Source organism: Tupaia chinensis, unplaced genomic scaffold (genome assembly GCF_000334495.1).
Source record: "Tupaia chinensis unplaced genomic scaffold, TupChi_1.0 Scaffold000129_1, whole genome shotgun sequence".
NCBI lineage: Eukaryota > Metazoa > Chordata > Mammalia > Scandentia > Tupaiidae > Tupaia > Tupaia belangeri.
The window spans coordinates 46,957-58,524 of record NW_006159598.1 but is presented as its reverse complement, the minus strand read 5'-3'; the positions used below and the strand labels follow the sequence as shown (position 1 = coordinate 58,524).

The window sequence follows — 11,568 nt, the reverse complement described above, 5'->3', positions numbered from 1 at the left end:
GGGGCCCCCCGGCCCTCGGTGCCGGGCGGCCCCCCCCCTCCACTACTGGATCCTCGCGGCCACTGACGTTTGCTTTCCTGTCCTTCTGTCTCTCCTCTGAGAGCCAGGGCTTTGTCTCCTGCCACAGGGCCAGGCTCGGTGTAGACGCTTGGCAGCTCCAGTCTAACTGGGTAAAGGGATGGATGGATTCCTCTCCCCTCTGCTAGAAGCCAGCTCTTCCTGCCTCAGGCCTCAGCTGGAAGGGGCCCTCTCCTCCAGAAAACCTTCCTGGGCACCCCTAGCCCTGTTCCTCCTGCTCACACTCCTGGTCCCTGGGGTCAGAGGAAGTGGTTGACCTGGCCAAGTCTCCGGAGTCTCGTACCCCCCTTGCCTCTGTCCCCAAACTCACCCACATAATGGTCGATCTCCAACTGCTGGAAGATTAGGGGCTCCGTCTGGGGGTCCAAGGAGGGTGGGGTGGGCCGAACCCAGCGGGAATCTATGGCTGAGCGGAACTGCCCTGGGGGGGTTGGGGTACATGGTCACGGTCCTCCCTCAGGAGTCGCCTGTCCTCCCCAGCCCACGCTTCCCAGGTGACGCCCACTTTACGAGAGGAAAGCAGGTGTGGGAGCTGGTCTGGGTCAGGCAGGAAGCTGCGGATAACAGACGCCACATACTGCCATGGGGTCAAAGGGTAGCCTTTTATAGGACTCAAGTGGGCCAGAGTGGGGTTACAGGTCAGCTTCGGGAGTGACTCAGTCGGGTGGGTGGAGCGCTGCAGGGGCACCCACCCCGGCCTCACCGTCCACAGCCCCCTCCAGGGCCGCCTGCAGCTCCTCCTCCTCCTGTTCCTGCAGCCTGTGCTCGGCCTCCATCTCCTCCATCAGCGCCAGCTCCTCTTCGAACTGGGATGGCCGAGGTGTCTCGTCCTCATCCCAGAGGCCCCCACCTCGGGCCCGCTTCGGGGGCACCCCAGGCCCTGGACCCGGCCTCCGCTTGCCGTCCATCCTGCTGAGCAAGGTGGGGTTTGCTGGAGTCTGACAGGCGCCTCTTCCCTGCTCCCCCACAGCCTCCTGGGCGCCACCGTGCCTGAGTGCAGCACAGCTCTGCCCTGTAGGCTACCGGGGCTGGCCCCGCAGGGGCTCCCGTTTACTCCCACATGCACGAGCCCCCACATCTCCCTGTTCACGTGTCCTCACCGACCTCCACCTGCCCCACCCCATCTCCCCATCAGACTCGGCCCTGAGCACATTCCTCCACTGCCAATAAGCCCCAGGCCCTGGGCCTAGTCCCCCTCCGCAGTGCCCGGGCTCCATTCAGTCACAGCTGGGGAGCACCAGCTTCAGGCGCCAGGCAGGGACCTGAAACACGGATCTGACCAGGTCTCTTCCCTGCTTAAACACCTCAGAGACTTCTCATTATGTTAAAAAAACAACAACAACAACAACAAAAAACACCTGGTGGCACGAGGTGGTTAAGGCCCTGCATTCTCACATGGTCGACCATGGTTGAACCCTGGACACGGCAGCCTGAAATCATGCCAAGTGCATGTACATGCTCCAAATCCCAAGAGACTGGAGGAGAAGAGATTAGGCGTGGCCATCCCCCCTCGGGGCTGACTTCTCACCCTCCATCCCATCTCTCTGGGATATGCACATGCTCTATGGCAAAAACGAACAAACCAAAAAACCTACATATTATATTTTTAAACAATTGCAAGTTGTGAGGCCAGCTGTGGGCGTGGTGGTTACGTCACTGGCCTCCCACCTGGCCGACCATGGGCTGAGTCTTGAACCTGGTGGCTTCAGACTCATGCTGGGTGCACCCGGGTCCTAAGGCAAAAACCTCTAAAATAATGTCAAGCTCAGAGAACTGAGAATACGGGTCCCCGAGAGTCTCTGACTGTCGGAGGAAGGCTGGCACCCTGCTTCCCTCATGCACACAAAGCATGGCGTCCATATTTCTTCTCCCCAAACACTGAGACCCACTGCAGACCCCACCCCTTACCCCGCATACTTCAGCAGGTAGCTCTCGAGAACCCCGTTTTCTCAGACACACACAGCCAAAGATCAGATTCGGACATTTAACCTCATCTCCAGGAGGATCTCAGGGGCGCTCCCCCAGGGTAACCCAGATGCCCATTATATTGCTAGTAACCCACTGCATTCCCACCCAGGATCCACTGAAGCAAACAAAACCAAACACGAAACGCAATGGCCACCTGTCAGAGGGGTCTCGGAAACGTTCCCTGAAAATGTGTATTATGAGGACCATGCATGGCTTCAATATGTTGTGTAGCAAAATAATTTTATCTTTCCACACACTTTTTGAAGTCTCAACATAGCTTGTCAAACATATACGTAAAATAAGTCTTTTTTAAAAATTAATTTAACTCCATTGTTATTATTTTTTAATTTGACCAAAGAGAGACAGAAAGGGAAAGGAAGAGAGCAAGTCGCCAGGTCCAGGACTCAAACTACAATCGGCCATGTGGGAATCCAGCGACCTCAACCGCCATGCCACCTGCTGGCCCATAAAATAAGTCTTTATAGGTTGTAATTAAGGAAACATACAGGCCGGCTCTATGGGATGGTGGTTAAGGCAGTCAGATCCCACAAGGCCAACTAGGGTCCATACTCCAGCCCTGGCAGCCGGTAAAGCAAGCGAGGTATGTGTAGCGCCCAAATCCCAACAGGACGGAGAGCTGGAGGGAATGAACTGCAGCACGACCAGGGCCCATCGTGGGGTACTTTCTCCCTCTCCTCTGGCAAGCACCATGTCCTCTGGCAATTAAAAAATAAATTGGAAAAAAAAAAAAAACTTTAAGAAAAGAAGTCAGTGCCATCTGTGCTGGGGCAGCAGTACTGCAGGGCTCTGATGCTGGTCACATGGGAAGGTCGTGGGTTCACGTCCTGAGGTCTCTGTACACACAATGGGCACGAGTGCCTATGATCCTGACCAGCTGAGGATGGGGTGAATCACGGCAGGAGGACCCTATTGGGGATGCTCTTGTTCTTTCTCTCATGTAAGAAACAGGTTTTTTTTTTAACTATGAAATTTTCATTTAACTTTGGGACCAGCAGATGGCCTAATGGTTACATCACTGGACTCCCACATAGTCGACTGCAGTTTGAGTCACAGACCCAGGGGCTTAAAACTCACACCAGGAGCAGGTGAGTTAGTGTCCAAGATCTTGAGAGAAAAATGGAGAAGGGACCATGGCATGGTCACCCACTTGGGGACGATTCTCACTTCCTGTCTCTCTCAGTCTGGCGAGCACATGCGCCCTATAGCAAAATCCCTCTAAAACTGAAAAGATAATAATTCTTTAAAAATAATTATTTTATTTAGCTTTATTTATTTATGTGTTTTAATTAGACTAGAGAGGGTGAGAGAAAGTGAGAAAGCAAGCCGCCAAGTCTGGGACTTGAAACACAGTCGGCCATGTGGGTGTGGTGTCAAGCCCCTTTAACCACCACACCACCTGCTGGCCCCCATGCCCCAAATTTTTAAATTTAACTTATTTTTTTTATTTAATTTTATTTATTTATTTTAATCTGACCAGAGAGGGACAGAGACAGAATGGGGGGGGGTGGGCAGTGAGAAAGCAAGGCACCAGGTCCAGGACTCAAACCACAGTCAGTCGTGTGGGAGTCCAGCACCCTTAACCACCATGTCATCTGCTGGTCCCTAACTTATTACTATTCTTTCTTCTTATTTTTCTTTTTTAGAGAATTATCTTACTTAACTTCATTTATTTATTCCCATTTGACCAGAAAGAGTGAGAGAAAGAAGGAATGTGAGAAAGCCACCAGGTCTGGGACCCGATCCACGATCGGCCATGTGGGAGTCCACACCCTTAACCACGCTACCTGCCGGCCCCTTATTACTATTTTCTAATGTGACCAGAGGAAGAAAGTGAGAAAGCAAACTGCTGGGTCCAGGACTCAAACCGTGTCCAGCCATGTGGGAGACCAGTGACTTAACTACCATGCTACCTGTGGCCCCAAAACAAATTTTTTAAAAGTTTCATATGTTGGCATGCGGCGCAAATGAAGCCAGACACACAAAAAGCCCATGTTGAAAGAATGTGAGTGACTGGGATGGGAACGCAGCAGGAATGGGGCTAGAGGACACAACTGTACACACTAGTGCCGACAGGGCCGGGCCGCGGGGCAGTGATAACGCACAGCGGGTGAGGCCAACCCGCGTGGGAAGGCTCTGGGTGGGCGTCTGAGCCCTCCCTGAGAACGGCGGTGCGAGCGGCTTCGGGAGCCGGCCAAGGCCGGGAGGGATCACAACGTAGAAGCCCTGTTGGGGTGCTTTCTCGCTCTCCTGCTCACAAAAGAAAGAAACTTGAAAATGTCACTGAACTGTTCAAAGTGGTTAATTTGACCTCAGTAGAACGGAGTATACACCGCACGCCGCCGCTTACGTAAAGCTACAATCACACGATGCTAGAACTGGGTCAGGACCTACTTCTGGGGTGTGAGGCTGGCTGGGAAGGGCAGAGGGGACCCGGGGGGCTGGCAGAAAGGGACTGTACATCCAACTGCGTGCCAAGCCCCAGCCAATCGCACTCCGTTTCAAACCTGCAGCTCCGTGGCTAGGACTCAGCTGCCGAGGCTCTCAGGGGGAAGACTCACTTACAAGGTAATTTCCGGCACCCCTGTATGAAGTCACGAGGCTGGAAACCACCTAAATGTTCTCCCCAGGGGACTGTTTAACTCGGTGGCCAAGTGGCTCACTGGAGTACTACACAGCTATACAAAGGAATGAGGAAGCTCTCCGTGCCCACCTGGAAGGCCCTCAAAGAGGCATTGTTTTGTAGATCAAGCAAGGTGTGCACTGGTGTACTTATGGTTTATCTTTGTATTAAAAGGGGGAGGGGGGCAACAGGTGGTATGGTGGTTGAGATGCTGGACTCCCACATGGGTGACTGAGGTTCAAGTCCTGGTCTTGGCAGCTTGCTTCCTCACTTTCTCTCATGCTTTGTCCCTCTCTGGTCAAATAAAATAAATAAATAAATAAAGTTCAATAAAAACAATTATTTTAAAAAAAAAGGGAGGGGGGAGGATGGGTGAGCAGGTGGCATGGTGGTTAAGGTGCTGTACTCCCACATGACTGATTGTGGTTCAAGGCCCAGATCTAGAGGCTTGAAAATCATGCTAGGCACATGTGCTTGCACACCCCAAATCCTGAGAAGGGTATGAAGGGACTGTGGCATGGCCATCCCCCCAGGGAATGATTTCTCACATTTCCCCTCACTGTCCCTTCTCTGCTGAGCACACACAATGTATGGGGGGGGGGGAAGAAAAAAGAAAATAAGCAAATCACACTGAGCACATGTGCCTGCCCAAAATTCTAAGAGGTGAATGGAGAAGAGCTTGCTAGTGGCTTCCCCCCCCTCCAGGGATAATGTCACATTTTCCCTCTCTCTGGGGGGAAGGGCACGTGCTCTCTAGAGAAAACTTAACCAAAAAAAAAGGGGCATGGGCAGAAAAAAAAATCCACCCTAACTCTAGTCATTAGGGAACAATGAAACCCCAAAAGCAGGGTGGCAACTACTGGCCTGGAATCTTTAAAATGGTCAGTGTCAAGACAGAAAAAGGAAAAGCTGCCAGGAGAACAGCGTGCAATCTGTGGGCCCAGACTGGGTCCTGGACAAAAGAAACAAAACTGGGGGGCCAGTCGGTGGTGTGGAGGTAAAGGTAGCGAGTCCCACATGGCTGACCGCAGCTCAAGTCCCAGACCTGGAGGCTTGAAAATCATGCTGGGCGTGTGTGTGTGTGTGTGTGTGTGTGCGTCTCCCCAAAATCCTGAGAGGAGAATGGAGAAGGGATGGCGGTGTGAACAACCTCCCTGGGGTGGGGGGGATTTCTCACTTTCTTTCTCCCTCCCGCAAACACACAGGTCCTACAGAAAAATAGTACAGATTTATTTCAGTGCAAAAAACTTGAAGTCTACGTAGGTTCTTCACAGTGCCCATTTCCCGAGAACTCTGGGAGGACTTGCGTTTCGGGCATTGCTGTGTGTCTGTCTCCCCCTGCTGGACTGAGCTGAGTGACGGCCAACATCAGCCCAGCTCGCTGAAGTGTCCAAGTGTCCCAGGAGCCCGCACCAGTGCCTGGCACAGAGAGGGCATTAGAGAAACCAACGGACGAGGAGCCTAGCAGGCCTCCCTTCACCCTCCCTGTGTGCTCCCCACGGGCAGCCAGAGATCCTGCAGATGTCAGCCTAGGGCACTTTCCCTGTCAGAGGCTGTCCAATTCCTTGTCACTTTAGCAAAAGCTTCACCAGGGCCCACGGGCCCTTCTGGCCCTCGTCCCCTCAACTCTTGCCACTGGTCTCAATGCTGCTCACAGCCCTAACACCAGGCACGTGTGTACACATGTCCAAAAACCCAGGAGAATGGAGGAAAAGCGAACGTGACATGGCCATTCCCCCAGGCAGGCGGGGCATGATTTCTCACTTTCTGTGTGTCTGTCTGTCCAACAAGCACATGTGCACTATAGCAAAAAGAAACAAAAAATCAGGGAACCAGCAGTTAGCGTAATGGCTATGTCGCTGGACTCCCATGTAGTCGACCGCAGTTCGCGTCCGGGACCCAGTGGCTTAAAACTCACACCGGGCGCGTGTGCGTGCGTGCCCAAGATCCTGAGAGGAGAATGGAGAATGGAGAAGGGATTGCGGCGTGCCCATCCCCCCTGGGGGGTGATTTCTTGCTTTCTGTCTCTATGTCTCTCTCTGTCTGTCTGGTGAGCACACACGCCCTATAGCAAAAATCTCTCCAAAAAAAAAAGAAACAAAAAATCAGAGTGCATGTGTGTGCATGCCCAAAACCATGCCAGGAAAACAGAAGAGACTGCCCTGTGGTCACCCCCCCGCCCCATGATTACTTACTTCCTCTCTCACTGTCTCTCTCTGGCAAGCACACGTGCCCTATGGCAAAAACTTAAATAAAAATAGAGACCAGCAGATGGTGTGGTGGTTAAGGTGCTGGACTTCCATATGGCTGACAGCAGTTCAAGTCCTGGACCTCGCAGCTTACTTTCTCACTTTCCCTCTCTCTCTAGTCAAATTAAAAACACAGGGGACCAGTAGTTGGTGTAATGACTATATCACTGGACTCCCATGTAGTCGACCATGGTTCAAGTCCTGGACCTGGAGGCTTAAACTCACACCAGGTGCATGTGCGTGAGTACCCTAGATCCCGAGAAAATGGAGAAGGGACTGCGGTGTGGTCATCCTGCCGGGGGGGTGATTTCTCACTTTCTGTCTCTGTTTCTCTGGTAAGAACACATGCCCTATAGCAAAAACCTCTCAAAAAAAGAAGAAAAATACATAATAATAGGGACCAGAAGATGGCGTAATGGTTATTTCACTGGACTCCCATGTAGCCGACGGTGGTTTGAGTCCTGAACCCAGTGCCTTTAAAACTCACACCAAGCGAATGTGAATGCATGCCCAAAATCCTGAGAGGAAAATAGAGAAGGGATTGTGGCATGGCCATTCCCTCTGGGCAGTGATTTCTCACTTCTGTCTCTCCAGTGAGTGCATGTGCCCTATAGTAAAAATCTGTTAAAAAAAAAAAAAAGCTTTTTCCTTTAAAAAGTATATATTTAGGACTAGCAGTTAGCGTAGTGGCTACGTCGCTGGACTACCATGTAGTCGACCATGGTTTGAATCCCGGACCTGGTGGTTTAAACTCACGCTGGGTGTCCGTGTGTGCATGCCCAAGATCCCGAGAGGAGAATGGAGAAGGGATTGCGGCACGGCCATCCCCCCTGGGGGATGATTTCTCACTTTCTTTCTCTTTGTCTCTGGTGAGTGCACGCCCCATAGCAAAAACCTCTGGGGAGCAGGGAAGGTGTCTATAAATGATGAACAATAGGCATTTGTTGACTGCACTGTGTTATATCTTAGGTCATGGTTAATAATTACAATTATTCTTCATTATGTATATACTGCATATATAGACAAGGTCCAAAAAAAAAAAAACCTCTCCAAAATACAAATTATGTGTTTGGGGGCCAGCAGATGGCATTCTGGTTAAAGGCACTGGATTCCCACATGGCCAACCACAGTTGGAGTCTCAGACCTGGCAGATTGCTTTCTCTCTCTGGTCAGATTAAAAAATAATAATAAATATAAATAAATAATTCTTTGAAATATATATCTTTGGGGCCAGCAGGTGGTACGGTGGTTAAGGTGCTGGACATTCCCATGTGGCTGACCATGGTTCAAGTGTCAGACCTGGTGCCTTGCTTTCTCATTTCCCCTCCCTCTCTCTCTGTATCTCTCTCCAGTCAAATTAAAATAATGAACAAATAACATTTAATAATGTTTTTAAAATTATATACCTAATTCTACTTATGATTATTTTAAAATTTACTATAGGGCACATATGCTCACCAGACAGAAAGAGAACAAGACGGAAAGTGAGAAAGTCACCAAGTCCAGGACTTGTACTGGGTCAGCCACGTGGGAAACTAGCATCTTAACCAGCACATCACCTGCTGGTCCCAGAAATGAAAACTTTTGAAAAGAAAAATTTAAAAACCTGTAATGCTGCCACCAGTTTCTAGCTCTCTCTAGCCCCTTTCCTTTTTCCTATTATTTTTAAGTTTATTCATTTATTTGGTAAGTGAGAGACAGTGAGTCAGCACCCCAACAGCATCTTTTTATTTTTAAAGAATTATTTTATTCGGGAACCAGCAGTTGGCGTAATGGCTGTGTCGCTGGACTCCCACATAGTCGACCGCGGTTCACGTCTTGGACCCAGTGGCTTAAAACTCACGCCGGGCGCGTGTGCGTGGGTGCCCAAGATCCCAAGAGGAGAATGGAGGAGAAGGGATTGCGGCGTGACCATCCCCCTGGGAGGTGATTTCTCGCTTTCTGCCTCTATGTCTTTCTCTGTCTGTCTGGTGAGCGCACACGCCCTATAGTGAAAAACCTCTCAAAGAAAAAAAAAAAAAAAAGAATTATTTTATTTTCCTTTGTTTATCTTAATTTGACCAGAGACAGGGAGAGAGAGAAAATGAGAAAACAAGTAGCCAGTTCCGGGACTGAAACCGCGGTCGGCCACATGGGACTCCAGCGCCCTTAGCCGCCACGCTACTTGTTGGTCCCCACGACAGCATCTTGACACCATGATCACTCCAGTCTCTGCCAGCCCAGATCATGGGCACATGCACGTGCCTGACATAATCAGGGAGGCCTCGGCTGCGAACCTGAAACCTTCCTAAGCGAGTCGGCCCAGTAGAGCATTGGCCTAGCAGAGTATTGCATTTTACGTCCGCGCCAGTCTGACCCCGCTGTGCTGCCTCCTTTTCCTCGAAAGCACTTAGCGCCATCTGGTGCGCTGCGCCCATTCTCAGTGCTCAGAGTGGGTCCTTGGCCAGCGGCATGAAGTTCCTGGGAGCTGGCAGGGAGAGCGCCACTGAATCAGACCTGGGGGTGTGGTTCAGCCAGCGGTCCTGTAAACAGACCCTCAGGAGGGGCCAGCAGGTGGTGTGGTGGTGCAGAAGCTGATTTCCACATAGCCGACCACAGTTCAGGTCCCGGGCCCAGAGGCTTGAGAATCACGCCAGGTGTGTGTGCATCCAAAATCTCCATGCACGGCCATTGAGAGGATGGTTTCTCTCTCTCTCTCTCTCTCTCTCTCTCTGGCAAGCACATACACCCTATAGCAAAAACCTAACAAAGGAAAAACAAGACCCCCAGGACTTCTGCTGCCGCCTGAGCAGCACTGCTAGGTTACTGCTAGTTTCTCTTCGTTACTGTCTGTTCCTGCTACCAGGACAGCCCCACGAGAGCGGAGACTTTGTCTTTTGCTTCCCACTCTGTGTACCGAGAAGAGTGTGGGACAGAGTAGGTGTCCAAAAATGTTTTCTGAATGAAGAATGAATAAAGGAATCGAGAGAATCCTTACAAAGCCTCCGAGGAAGACGATGCTACTACCCACTTCACTATAGCTGGCACTGTAGCCCAGAGGGGCGATGCCACCTGCCCAAGGCAGCACGGCAAGCCCAGTGGGACAGAGCCAGGGTTCAAACGCAGGCAGATTGGCCAGAGCCCCACTGCTGGCTGTCAGCCAGCACGCCTCATGGCGGGGCTCTCCATCCCACCTTACGCCTGGAGCACAGACTTAGGAGGGTGCATCTGGTGGTTCATTGCCAGCTCGCCAGAATAGCCCGCTATAGCCGAGGGCCGGCTACAGAATTACAGGTTTAACTGTTCACTCTGTTCACACGTCCATGTTTCTGTCTCATGCCTCCCCTGGGCATCTGACAGCTGCTCGAACTGGCTGTGCCTGTGTGTACCTTCCTCACCTGTCAGGGATCCCTAGATGGCAGGGCAGGGTCTGACTTCTCAGGGTCCCCCTCATCACCCAGCTCAGTGCCTTGGAACACAGGCCATTTCAGGATATTCCAGGCTCCCTTTGGGTGTCACCAACTCAAGTGCGTCTTCCCTGAGCCTCCAGGTTCTTCTATTGCTCAGGATAGCCTGTTCTGGGATCTCCTGTTCTTCCCCCAACCAAGCCAAGGGCCTGCACAAGAGCAGCCAAACGAAGAGGAGAAGGCATGGCAAGGCCCTGAGTGAAGAAGCTCTGAAGGGTCAGGAGAGGCCTGGCCGGGGTAGTGCAGGGAGGAGGGGTAGTAGTGAAGCTGAGGCTCATGCACCTACATCATCAGCCAGCTCTGTGTACCCCTCTAAGCCCAGCCCACTCACATCTCCCTCCAAGTCCGGCCTTCAGGAGCTGCCCCCAAACCTGCATCTCTCCTGGCCTTCTCCATCCAGCATGTCGTTCAAACCACAGCCCCAGGAGTCATCCTGGGCTCTCCCCATCGCCGCACTCAGGCCCAGGGAATCAGCCAGGTCTGCTGGCTCCACCTGCACCCTGGGGTGAGCTGCTCCTTACACCTAACTGGCCTCCTCCCTCCCCTCCTGCTCCTGCTCCCATCCAGTCTCGCTCAGCGGCCAAAACGCAAGCGATCAAACAGCTGGCATCCTCAAACCCTCCCGAGGCTATCCACCAACCTAGTAAAGCAGCCAAACTCACGGCAGGGTTTTCCTGGCCCTGCAGGATCTGGTCCCCAGCACGTCTCCCCCTCATCTGTGTTTCTCTCCTGTTCCCTCGGCTCCAACTGCGACCGGGCCAAGCTCCTTTCTCTCTCGGGGCTCTTGGACTTGAGGGTCTCTGCCGGTCTTCCTTACAACGCCCGCTTCTCATCGCAAACATCTGCGCCCCAGACAGGCCCACTCCTGCTCGGTCCAGCTAAACGCGGCCCCTCGGTCTCCACCGTCGACCGCGCAGCGTGTTACAGTCCACTTCAGAGAACACGTCGCCGCCCGCAGGTGTCGCTTTTCCCTTACTGCTACTCCCCGCCGGCCGCTGTCCTCCCCTGACCAGGCCCTGCCCGCCTCGCTCGCGCCGCAGGGCCCAGCCCCCGCCCGCCTCGCTCGCGCCGCAGCCTCTGCTCCACGGCAGCTGGCCCACGGCGCTCCACACACACTTCGCGCGCAGAGGGCTGCCTGTGCCCGCGGGCCCGCCCCCCCCGGCCCCCCCGCGCCCCCCGGGATTTT

At 52.6% G+C, this 11,568-nt stretch overlaps 1 protein-coding gene across 2 annotated transcripts in view; it reads right to left on the bottom strand.

Moving 5' to 3' along the window:
* Window positions 1-1,015, bottom strand: part of POLD1 (DNA polymerase delta 1, catalytic subunit) — a gene marked incomplete in the record, with an annotated part of 24,702 nt that extends 23,687 nt beyond the window's left edge. For both annotated transcript variants that reach the window (XM_027770348.1, XM_027770347.1), the window contains 2 exon segments: window positions 389-499; window positions 782-1,015. In XM_027770348.1, coding sequence (XP_027626149.1) covers window positions 389-499; window positions 782-986 — 316 coding nt within the window.
* Between the last annotated feature and the right edge of the window lie 10,553 nt (window positions 1,016-11,568).